The 13059-nt window shown below is 31.7% G+C and overlaps 1 protein-coding gene across 3 annotated transcripts in view; it reads right to left on the bottom strand.

Annotated features, from left to right (window-relative positions):
- The window catches only part of LOC148302856 (uncharacterized), a 64154-nt gene that overhangs the window by 20874 nt on the left and 30221 nt on the right, over positions 1-13059 (bottom strand). For all 3 annotated transcript variants that reach the window (XR_015838580.1, XR_015838581.1, XM_088270983.1), the window contains exon 3: positions 5336-5518. Coding sequence is in view for 1 of the 3 variants with exons in the window: in XM_088270983.1 (XP_088127109.1) it covers positions 5336-5416 (81 nt within the window). In the remaining 2 variants the exon portion in view is untranslated. The remainder of the gene's footprint in view (positions 1-5335; positions 5519-13059) is intronic.

Raw genomic sequence — 13059 nt, 5'->3', positions numbered from 1 at the left:
TTTACCAATATTTCACATTCAGATCTGCATTCTTCTATTTCAAAAACCATAATCTTGGATTTGCTAACATTCATCAATAAATCACTTTCCTTGCACACACTATGTATTATGTTCTTAAAAAAACATTTTATCATATTACACAGAAAAGTATCGATTAATATTATATGTTTAATACTACGCGCAAAAATTTGAAAGAAATGTGACGTGATCTTTTTTACTTTCTCCGGTGATGATTTATACTTAAAAAAATAAATCAATGATTAAAATAAATTGTATTCGTGGAAATATCAGATTTCATCGCTGATTTAAGTTTGCCTATGCTAATATAGCTGCAAAATCAGGGTTCAACACATCACGTGTTCAAAAAGCTCAACTGTGACGTCATCTCACGTGATTATAGAGTGACACGACCAATTATTGACAGTTGCTATCAACTGTGTTTTGACTAACGTTCCGTAATAATCTCAGGCTCAAGAAATGGCACTGATATACTTAAGTATGTACATATTTATAGCTTAATAATTCACCTTTTTTTAATGATTGTAATACAGAATAACAGATAGTACAGAAAACCATAATTAAAGTTATTTTGAAAAAAAAAACATATATCAAATAAAATTATTATTTAAAAAATTTCAAGTCCCAAATATAGAAACCATTTATAAAAAAAACGCAATTTTTCAAATACTAAAGGGTGACAATTATTTAAATTTTAAAAAAAATATATCATCGAGATTCTCAAACGATTTTCCTACTCCAAAATGCAACACCAAGCAATTTCAGCAAAACTTCAAATATTTGGCAATCAAACATTTCAATAAACTCCCTAAAGAAATTTTTAAAAAAAGATGATATAAAAATACTTAAGAAAAAAAATAAAGCTCATTACATTTAAATCTTGAAAAAATATACAAAAAAATACTATTTTATCTTTTATTATATAACATTAAACCACGAGTGTAAGTTCCTCTCCAAGCATAAGAGCAAAGTCTCTTCTATAGAGAGGCACAGCGAATCGAAATATAAAAGTTCTCCATATGTATAAATGATTCAAATGTATTATGTTATAAATAAAAATGTAAATATATTAAATAAATTAAAATAAAAAATACTAATAATGGCAGAAGTTTTGTACAAATATTGGTAATATGTACAATAATCAAACTGATAACTGACACCCTTCCCCTTCACGTACTTTTTTTTACTTTTTCATTTGTGTATGTAAAATGCATTAGATAATAAGACTGTCAATAAACGACTCCATTTCAAAAAAAAGTTCTCATTTATCAGCTCCTGTTCATATATAGCATCTGATGTGTACATCTACAAAGCGCGCATGCGCGACACTATCTTATTCTATCTTGTGACTAAACAATAAAAAATAATAAACGAATAACTCCCTCGCACCGCATAAAAATAACTAACAAAAAAAGAAAAAAAATCCCTTTCCAAGCACAAGAGCTCAGTCTCTTTTTTGGAGACGCTCAGCGCAACTAAAATTATAAGATTGTATTAAGTAGAAATGCATAGAAATTGTATAAAAAAATTAACAATATTAAAAATTCAATCGCTTTGTATCGTTGTGTATACGTCGCTGTCATTTTCTTCGCTCCCGTGGCCTCGGAATATATTGCTCTCTTTCTCCTTCTCTATAATGGATATCTTTTTTCTCTCTCATGTAACGGAATGTGCCTAATAAACGTGAAGCGTCCTTGAAATTTCACTCTCGATATTGAATCACCGCCTGATAAATTTCACTTCAAAAACTTAGACAAAACTAAAAACTAAAAATATTCGTTCTTGAAATAAGATCCGCTGTGTTTTTAGACACGTAGTCCATTGGTATTGTCACCCAATGTTCACATCGCTAAAATTTAATTGGTTAAATTTTAAACGATCTGCTGCTGTTCATCCGCAGTTGAAGTGCTAAATATATATGAGAATGTAACGCGTTTTGCATTTCAATTGATTGTAATCATCCGGCTAGAGATATAGCCTTTCTCAAATTGGAGATCACGTGTTTCATGCATGCCACGGTATGAAAATTTATTACAGAATAGAGCTATAAGAAATATATTTCGTCTACCGTACACCAGTTATGAAAAATACATTTATTTGAGCAGTAGCATATTACCTTTTGACATTTTCCAAACATATGAGATTACAAATACCATGCTGTTTAAATATGAAACAAAAACTTATGTTTAAAACGACTCTCAGCAACACTAAACCGATTTTCAACAGAGAAATTCATCATTTTAATACAAGAGAACATAATAAAATACATGTGGACAAATACAACTAAGTTTGGTGTAAGGTCCTTCCAATATATTGCCTATACCCAAATTAACCAGCTGCCTGACATATCGCTCACTCCTTTCAAGAACGTCATAAATCAAAATACTTGATTTTTCAGGAGAACGATTTTAAAGTTTAAAAATATAACACAATGTATTAAAAATAAATATCAAGCCACTTATTGAACTTTTTACTGTGCAACAGATCTTTTTAGGTAAAACCTGAAGGTATTTTCTACATTTGAAAAATATTTAATTTATTTATAAAAATAATTAAGCAATACATTTTCTGCCCTGTAGCGGGTAAATATTAAGTTAAAAATATGCCTCTTTTGCTGGGATATAGTACATTTTCTGGGCATTCCGAAAACATGCACAACTGAAAATTGACGATTTTTGATTTATGACGTTCTTGAAAGGAGTGAGCGATATATAAAATAGAACCCGTCAATGATACAAAATGAATAAACTGAAAAAATACTTTATGGATAGATGCTTGTGTTAGTGATAAGTTATATATTCTCATTTTAATTACATTCTTCTTATAAACAAACTTCTCATCCTATGTTTTTTACATGCCTATTTACTCTACCGTTTATTGCTTTGTATTTTACATTTTCCCTGTATTTTCTTATTTGTTTTAAAATCTTGTTAACCTCATGTTCCGATTTGAGTAATGGAAATTACTCATCGGAAAATTTATACATCTAACTAATACCATATTTATTTATATGTATTACCGTACCTACGTTTAAATAAATGGATTTAAAGAATTCTGTCCTTCGAAAAATAGTTTCTCCAAAAATGCTATATTTTTTATTTATATCTCAATGCTTAAGATAAGACGATGGCTGGTTTAAGTGATCACTTTATACACATTCTACATAACTGAATGAAAATATCAGGTTTTTATTTTTTTATACATGTATGTATATATGTCCCATTCGGCAAGAAAATTTCAAACATAACATACGAATATTCAGTGCTGTTAAAAATTGTGCGCGGTATCTTTTCTATTATATTAATTATTTTAATAAGTATTTTTTTATAAATTTATTCAAAAAACAACAGAAAAATATCCAATACACATTCTTAAAAAAATCGGGCGTGAAAAGACGTGTTACCTCTACGGCGATTGTCCGGTGAATGAATTATGTGTTGCGTTGTATCCCCTTAAGCCAGGATACAACGTTCTATGACACAATAACACATATTTGTAAAATTTTATTATATTGCTTTTACACGCTCTTATCATACTAAAACTAATAAACTACACGTTCAATTAAATTCCATAAACTTTATTAGCACTTTAGACACAAATACTATAGGCTAATAAAAAACTGTCATAGTTTTTGCGGGTGTCATGCGCTTCTCGTTAATTAATTCGCCAAAGTCATATCACTAAATTAAAATTCATCCTGAATGCGGTTACTCCATTATCTGAATAGCTTAATACATCAATTGACGTTAGGTACATTATTATAACAGTAAAAAAATCATGATGAGTTAAGCAATTGAATTAATTTATTTAAATCTCCCCCCTCCCTCCTAACCCTTATGCGCACCCAATGGTGCATAGGGCACTGCATCGTAGGGACGCAGTGTTATCTTGATCGTAAATTGCATGAAGGCAAGGTGATCAGCCCTGCGCTTCTTGTACCAGTCCAGGGTGATATTAAATAAATATGAGAGTGAAAATCGGCCATATTTATTTTGACCCTCCTGGGAATCGAACCCGGGACCTCCAGCACGGTAGCCAAACGCGCTGACCACTGCTCTACGGAGGTGGACAATATTGTATATATATATATATATATATATATATATATATATATATATATATATATATATATATATATATATATATATATATATATATACAATATATAATATATTTAAATAGTGAACTCATATTTACACCCTTTTCCAACACCACAAATGATTAACAGCATTTTGAGTGTGCCCAAATACTTGTTCACAAATCAGGGTATTCTCCACTTAGGAGCCATTTTTACTTTTTTTTGACATTTCAACATATACAAGAAAGAATATTGAAGTCTGCATATTTATAGGACTTATGACATGTCATACGCTGGTTAAGTGATCACTTTACATACGTGCAACATTCACCATTCTCTCCATGGTTGACAACCACACTACTCAAATTTTGGAACCCCTAGAGATAGCTGAACTCATATTCGCTCACTCCTTTCAAGAACGTCATAAATCAAAAATCGTCAATTTTCAGTTGTGCATGTTTTCGGAATACCCAGAAAACGTACTATATCCCAGAAAAAGAGGCATATTTTTAGCTTAATATTTACCCGCTATAAGACAGAAAGTGTTGTTTTTGCATTTTGAAGAAAAGGTATTGTTTTTTTTTTTTTAATAAACTAAGTATTTTTCAAATGGAGAAAAAACCTTCAGGTTTTACTTGAAAAGATCTTTTGCACAGTAAAAAGTTCAATAAGTGGCTTGATATTTATTTTGAATACATTGTATTATATGTTTAACTTTAAAAATGTTCTCCTGACAAATCAAGTTTTTTGATTTATGACGTTCTTGAAAGGAGTGAGCGAATGTACCGTGTCATGAAATTGATCATATATCTAGGTATTCCAAAAAATGGATTAGCGTGGTTGTAGATCATGGGTAGAATGGTGAATGTTGCACGTTTGTAAAGTGATCATTAAACCACCCAATGACAGGCCATAAGCCTTGTAAATACTTAAAATTTCATATTCTTATTTATCTATGTTGAGACAGCAAAAATATGTTATAAAATAAATTATATAATTTTCACATTTTTAAACCATATTTTTTTTTAATTAATGTTTTACTTTTTTTTTCATTTTCCGTAATACGGTGTTTGAAAATGATGCGGATGTATCGAACACGTGTCACAGTAGATTTTCAGAAATAGTGGTATTTACTAAGTAAAACATTAATTGAAAATGGATAGATTTTACCACAAAGTGACTGCCGAATCAATTAATGACATTTTTTTAATGTTTAAATTTTTATTCATCAATACTTACATTAACCATAGAAACCCCAAGACAGACCATCCAGGCCCAGCCACCGTCCGGGGCGACCTTCTTCATGGGTGGTGACATCATGGTGGGGGGTGGGGGGTGGTGGTGGGTGGTGGTGGGTGGTGTCGGGCACTCTCGGTGGCCCTATGCAGTTACCATCACCGAAGCATAGGAACTGTGGAATATCTGGAACAACAAAAAATAACCACAATATTACATATCGCTCACTCCTTTCAACAACGTCATAAATTAAAATTCGTCAATTTTCAGTTGTGCATATTTTCGGAATGCCCTGAAAATGTACTATATCCCAGCAAAAGAGGCATATTTTAAAATTAATATTTACCCGCTACAGGGCAGAAAGTGTTGTTTTTGCATTTTGAAGAAAAGGTATTGTTTAATTATATTTTTAAATATACAAAATATTTTTCAAATGGAGAAAAAACATTCAAGTTTTACCTAAAAAGATCTGTTGCACGGAAAAAAGTTCAATAAGTGGCTTGATATTTATTTTTAATACATTGTATTACATTTTTAAACTTTAAAAACGTTCTCCTGAAAATCAAGTTTTATGATTTATGACGGAGTGAGCGACATATGCACAAGCGTCAATGTACCATGCAATATTTTCAGAATAAAATAGTTTTAAGTGTCTTTATTTTCATCAACTATGCCACGACAGGCGCCGTGGCGTAGTTGGGTAGACGCTCGACTGCAGAACTAGAGTCGCAAGTTCAAGTCCCACCAATTGCAAATAAAATTCAAGAGGGATTTATTTTCAATTAGTCTAGGTACTTGTGAAGTATTTTTCACATTTATCTTCCCCATCCTTACTATACCACTTACAGACAAGCCTTTAAAAAGTAGAGGCTTTGCGGTTTATTGTTTTTTTTTAGTTTAATTATTTTTGGTATTTTATGATCAAATCGAAACTGGTTAAGTTTATATTTTGTATATTAAAAGCATTGTTAACTTTGTGGTATGGTAATATAACACTCTTTATCATTCATCGTTCACTTTGTGTAATACCACTTAAAAACACTACTTCATGACTACCGGTTTTTGGAATAATCATTCCATCATTAATTTGACCTGATGGTAGAATGATTATTCCGAAACCTATAGTCATGAAGTAGTGATTTTGAGTGGTATTACACAATGTGTACGATGAATGATAAGGAGAGTGGTACACCTATGTCAATTGAGATTTTTTCCGATCATTTTATTGAGAAATTTCATAGCATTGTGAAATATGTATCTTTATCAGAAAAGATGCAAAGAACGATTATATTACAAACACAAACAATCTCATTCAAAGAAATACTTAATATTACGTAGATAAATATTTCTATACTTGACGTATTGATACGTTTATTGTGATTGAAGGTGATATGACAATTCAAGACTGATAAGATAATTAAACGACCAACAAACAATTTAATCGACACTATCGATAAATCTTGATCGTTCTCATAGTCACGGGATTAAACGCCCAAAAAACTGATTTCGACAAACCCCCGAAAATTACTGATACTACGTGATTAAAAATCACTAGTTTATAATATGTACTATTAACTACTTATGCACATACTTATCAAAGAAAAAACGTCAAGCGTCATTTGTTAAAATTCAATACGTCGAAATAAATTTTCTTTCCCTTCACTAAAGAAGTCCCTGCTTCCTTTGCCTTCCTTATTTTTATCAATTTGTAATTTTCATAAATATTTATTTTAAGTAGTTGCTTCATTAAAACAGCAGTGAATTGACATTTATGACTTTTTTCATTCTTATTTATACTGTATGTTCAAGCACTAACTATTCTCTGATTGCAAACAGCTATATAAGGTATCAAACATTTTGACCAATATCACTAGTCTGTTTTTGGTTGTTTGGAGAAAATTGCTTCTTAGCAATAAGCCAGCCAATGTACATAGAGTTAATATAGAATTATCAATGTTATTCTTAAAATTCAAAACCCAATAAACAAAATTTATTGCACTATATTTAAGAATAATCAATTAGTAGCTGTCAGTAGTCTACGAGACGAATATTCTGCATCCTACAGGAACCATAAGTGAACACAGACTCCACGAGATGTAGAAAAATAAATCTGTACTTCTCATATAGGCATATATTTAATTTATTTATTTATTTATTGAACGGCTAATGCCTTTAACATAATACATATTTACAATATCTAATATAAAAATACACTAATGAATACACTAATAGAGAAACAAAAAGTCTTAAACATACAATAATAATAAAATAACAAATAGTAAGTACTGGTAAATACACATCTCCTTCACACACTATCAGCGAGCAGCGAGAGTGAAAGACAACGTTTAAATTAATCCATTATAACATGGAGAAGAAATGCTGAGAAAGTACAGACTTCTAGGTGGATAACAATATATTAAATAAATCAACACTTTCAAAAGCATTGAATATTACTATAAGAAACTCTCCCACAGGATGGGCCGAATAAACGTGTCCTCATTAAATATTGCCCTTAACTTGGCTAAGGATCGAGAGAAATTGAAGGAAAACATAAACCAAGTGACTGACATACCAGGAATTCATAACTCTTGACGTTGAGCAATATGATGATGAGTCGTTATATCAAATTTCTATATCTTTACGTGTGTTACTGTATGGCTGCGAGACATGGAGAGGCTGAATGCGTTCGAGATGTGAACCTTTAGAAGAATGGTAGGGATACCCTAGAGACACCATATCTCGAACTACGGGGTATTATTCGTAGGAATAACCTAAGAATGAAGGCACTTACTCGCGACTATCTCAAAGAGATATATTTTCTGGCGTTTCTCATGTGTGTGATTATAATCCAGAATTCGGACCTTACAAACTAATAAAAGAGTCTCTGCTCAATAAAAAGCTTCTTTTCATCTCACCAATAGATTGTCTCTAGTGAAGTTCTAGTGATTCAAGAATAATGTTTCGAAATTGGTTGGTATATATAGAACTTCCAAGAATTTAAGTAGTGTGGTTGTCAATAATGGGTAGAATTGGTGAATGTTACACGTGTGTAAAGTGATCACTTAAACCAGCCTATGACAGTCGTCAGCCACAAAAATGCCCAGACTTCCATGTTCTTCTTCATCTTTGATGAGATGTCAAAAAATTATTTGAAAAATACTCCTGTAATTGGAGATAATCCAGATTTGTGAACAAGTATTTGGACACACTCAAAATGTGGTATCTCAAAGAGACGCGCCAAATAGATCAGTCACGTGTTGCGGAAGGAGGGTTCCTGCACTTGATAATAAAGGGTACGATCGAGAGAACAAACGCCAGAGCACGCCCTTGTACGAGGATATGGGCTGTTCAGCGTATGAGAAGCTGAAGAGGGTGTCGCATAATAAACCAGAATGGCGAAGGAGGTATCATTTGTTGCTGCAAACCATTCCACAAGATTGAGACCACAGAAGAAGACTTACATATCGTAAATTCATTCGAACTATTAACTTTGTACGTTTGTGAATACGACAAAACTGAAATACATACATGCATTTATAAATAGTGCGATAAAATTGTAATTTGCAATATCGCCCACTCCTTTCAAGAACGTCATAAATCAAAAATCGTCAATTTTCAGTTGGGCATGTTTTCGGAATGCCCAGAAAATGTATCATATCCCAGCAAAAGAGGCATATTTTTAACTTAATATTTACCCGCTACAGGGCAGAAAATGTTGTTTTTGCATTTTGATGAAAAAGTATTGTTTAATTATTTTTTTTAAATATAATAAATATTTTTCAAATGGAGAAAAAACCTTCAGGTTTTACCTAAAAAGATCTGTTGCATAGTAAAAAGTTCAATAAGTGGCTTGATATTTATTTTTAATACATTCTATTATATTTTTCAACTTTAAAAACGTTCTCCTGAAAAATCAAGTTTTTTGATTTATGACGTTCTTGAAAGGAGTGAGCGATATGTTTATCATGTTGCAAATAACTTAATCAATATGACATTCAACGCAAGCTCATTACAATTTTCTACAAAACCTGTCTTAGTAAACATGAAAGACAGTGTCACATGTAACATGTTTGCATATTATATTTATTTTATTTTACTAATTGTATTACATAATCACTTTTTTTAAATAGAACATACCCTTTAAAGTTAAAGCTCACCATTTCCCGATACTCTAATATCCTAAATATCAAGATTTTTATTGAAAGAGATGCAAAATTTTATCGAGATGAGAATATGTGAAGCATTGTATAAAGTGATCACCTAAACCACCCAATGACAGATAGAAAACCCTGTAAATACACAGACTTCTATATTTTCATCTAAATAATCTTCATCGTATATGTTGATACATATAGCAATAAAAATCTTAAAATAAATTAATTAAATTTTCTATTATTATATTATTATTGTATACGAAACTCACATGTTGCCACATAGCACAATTGAATATTACATTTCAAGTGCAAATTCAAGGTCAAAAGTCAAAAGCAGCATTATCTCAAGGTCAAGAATAAATTTCTTACTCGTTAACTCGGTAAAATAGACTCTCGAATATTTCATAACCATTGAAATGCTTGATTTGAGAAACAATTTTACAATGCACCTATTTCTCGATCGTTGTAATAAATATGGTGCTTCTGGTGAATGATAAACATTTCACTATCCTTATCATTCATCATGTGTAATACACAAAGTGAACGATAAATAATAAAGAGAGTGTTATATTGCCATACCACAAAGTTAACAATGCTTCCATTGATTGGTTTTATGTTTGAAAATGATGCGGAATGCTTTGAAATACGTGTCACAATAGATTTTAAGAAATAGTGGTTTTTGTCAGTGAAACTTAGATTAAAAAATTATAAATCATTCCTTAATACTTGCCAAAGATTACGTCTGAAATTTTGCAAAATTTTCGACTCTCCTGATATATTTAATTTTCGCTATTATTATGATATATGAACAAAAGTAGTTTTTAGCCTTGTAAGGGCATTATCAAACTGCTAAAATACTATACCAAACTACGATAATGCCCTAACAAGGCGGAACAATAGTAACAAATAAAATTTTAGGTTTTTTCAAATAAAATATACACCTTTACAGACCCTTAAAAATCAATGTTTGATTTTAATATTAAAATTTAAATAATGGAGTTCTATAAATTAAACGCCAATTCAATAAATAGCATAGTATTTTATTTATTGTTTCGGCATTAACTTTGTGGTAAGACATGTTACAATGATTAAATAAAACACTTGTTTTTTACCACTTGAGTTTTATTATAGACTACATGTTTCAGAAGTTAAACTTCCATCATTCAGGTCTGTATAATAACAACAGACAGTTATTATACAGACCTGAATGATGGAAGTTCAACTTCTGAAACATGTAGTCTTTAATAAAACTCAAGTGGTAAAAAACAAGTGTTTTCTTTAGTCATTGTAAATAGCATGGTAGTTGATTGAATCGCGATTACCGTAAGGATTTTTTTCGTAATCATGTGTGCGAAGAAACTAATCTTGAATTTTATAATACATTTATTACTTGCCTGTATTTCAAAGCAAAAAAGTCAAATTACAATGCAATGGCGGCATTGTCTGTGGTAAAAGATTTTGTTCAATCGCTAAATAGATAAATGTGGGCGTGCTGTTCACATTTCGTGGAAAACGGCGGTTTATGGATAACCACATCTGCGTTATCGGCTACTGACTGAATACAAATGCCGGATAAACTTGGCAAAATCAGAATTCGCAATTCAAAGTGCCAATTCAAGGTTCTGTCGTTTTCGAAACCTTACCTCACATTCCAGACAAGCAAAGATACCGAAATTACGACAGAATCATACATCCTTAGATCCTGAGATAATTCTATATTTTAAGAGTGTACAATCTACTGTTCTAACCCCCTTCTTCTAACCCTTATGCGCACCCAATGGTGCATAGGGCATTAAATAGCATTTACGCCGTGTTATCTTGATCGTTACTTACACGAAGGCAAGATGATCACTCCTGCGCTTCAGGGACTAGTCCAGGATAATATTAAATAAATATTATTGTTTTGTGTCGGATTGTGGACCCGTGGTTAGTGTCGCGGACTCTTGTGTCAGTCTCCGGTTTCGAACCCACTCTACCATAATTTGATACCTATTTTTAATAATCAACCGCTAAGAAATAGTACGAAATTGAAATATTTTTGTAAATAATAAAAACACAAATGTTCCTCTTTTATTGAAAAATAAAGTGTAAAATCACTATTATTTCCTTTCACCATCCCACCCCTGGGAACCGAACCCGGGACCTCCAGCACGGTGGCTAAACACGCTAACCATTATACCACGGAGAAGGACTAAATCCATTTAGGAGTAATTTATATTTAAAAAATATTGAAGTCTGTTAAGATGGGAAATCTGGGAATTCATATAGCTTATTGCTTTGAGATATCAATAAAAATCTTGACATAAATATATTTACAATTTTCGGGAACAAATTTTAGTTAGTTTGGTACATAAAATAAAATTTTGATCTTCAATACAGACGAATAAAAATGTAATGAAAAAAATGTATGCAAAAATCATGAAAATTCATTTCACAGATTTACAAGCGAATTTTGAAATTCAGATTAACGAGTGGTTTTCATGCGAAATATAAAATTTCAAACATATCGTTATACCGCAATCGATGTCAGATGTCAACTTGTCATGTTCAATTTATGGACATAAAAATAAAAATAGATCTTTATTGATAAATAATAAAAATAAAAAAAGATAATAAATAATATAATTATCAAAACGACAGTTAGGATTAAAACGTTCCATACGATATATGCAAACCATAACCTTCCATTTTTACAGACACCATAAACTACACAAAAATGAATGTTAACAATGTGTCCTTTCTATACAAAAGCACTGTTTTTCAATATTGTAGGATTTTTTTCTGAGTGGTAAGTATTTTATTTAATAAAGTTATAATGCTGGGAACAGAGTGAATGGTGCACTAAAATCAGTTTTAGCAAATAAAAATCTATCAGCGGAAGCTAAACTGGCAGTACACAATGGAGTTCTGGTTCCAACCCTTATGTATGGAAGCGAAGCATGGAGTTGGCAAAAGAAGGATGAAAGCAGACTGAATGCAGTCGAAATGCGATCCCTCAGACGAATGTGTGGCAAAACGATGTTTGATAGATGTTCGAATGATGAAATAAGGAAAGAATGTAAGGCTGAGATAAGCATTATCGATAAAATTAAGAAAGGTGTGTTGAGATGGTTTGGACATGTGGAGCGTATGAGTGAAGAAAGAACGGTTAAACAAATTTATGGAGCGAATGTAGTTGGAAAAAGAAGCAGAGGACGACCGAGGAAAACTTGGCACAATCAGGTATGTCAAATACTTGAAAGCGGCCGGGTCAGGAGTCGTAATAATCGTCGGGTATGTATGAGGAGATGCATGAATGTAGAAGAGGCAAAGAATGTTTGCAAAGACAGAGTGGTGTGGCGTTCGATTCTCTCTGCCAACCCCTGCGGGGAAGCGGCGTGATGGTTAGTTAGTTAGTTAGTTTTAAGTTATATATTTTGTATATTAAGAGCATTGTAAACGTTGTGGTATGGTAATACATGTATAACACTCTCCTTATCATTATCACCGTTCACTTTGAGTAATACCACCTAAAAGTGAACGATAAATGATAAGGAGTGTTATAAAGTTATATCGTCGATCCGACATGGTGCC

The sequence above is a fragment of the Brachycentrus maculatus genome, unplaced genomic scaffold, assembly GCF_059751285.1.
Source record: "Brachycentrus maculatus isolate JH-2025_06_01 unplaced genomic scaffold, ASM5975128v1 h1tg000405l, whole genome shotgun sequence".
NCBI classification, from domain to species: domain Eukaryota; kingdom Metazoa; phylum Arthropoda; class Insecta; order Trichoptera; family Brachycentridae; genus Brachycentrus; species Brachycentrus maculatus.
Note: the sequence above shows the minus strand (reverse complement) of the source record. Positions and strands in the feature narration are given on the sequence as shown.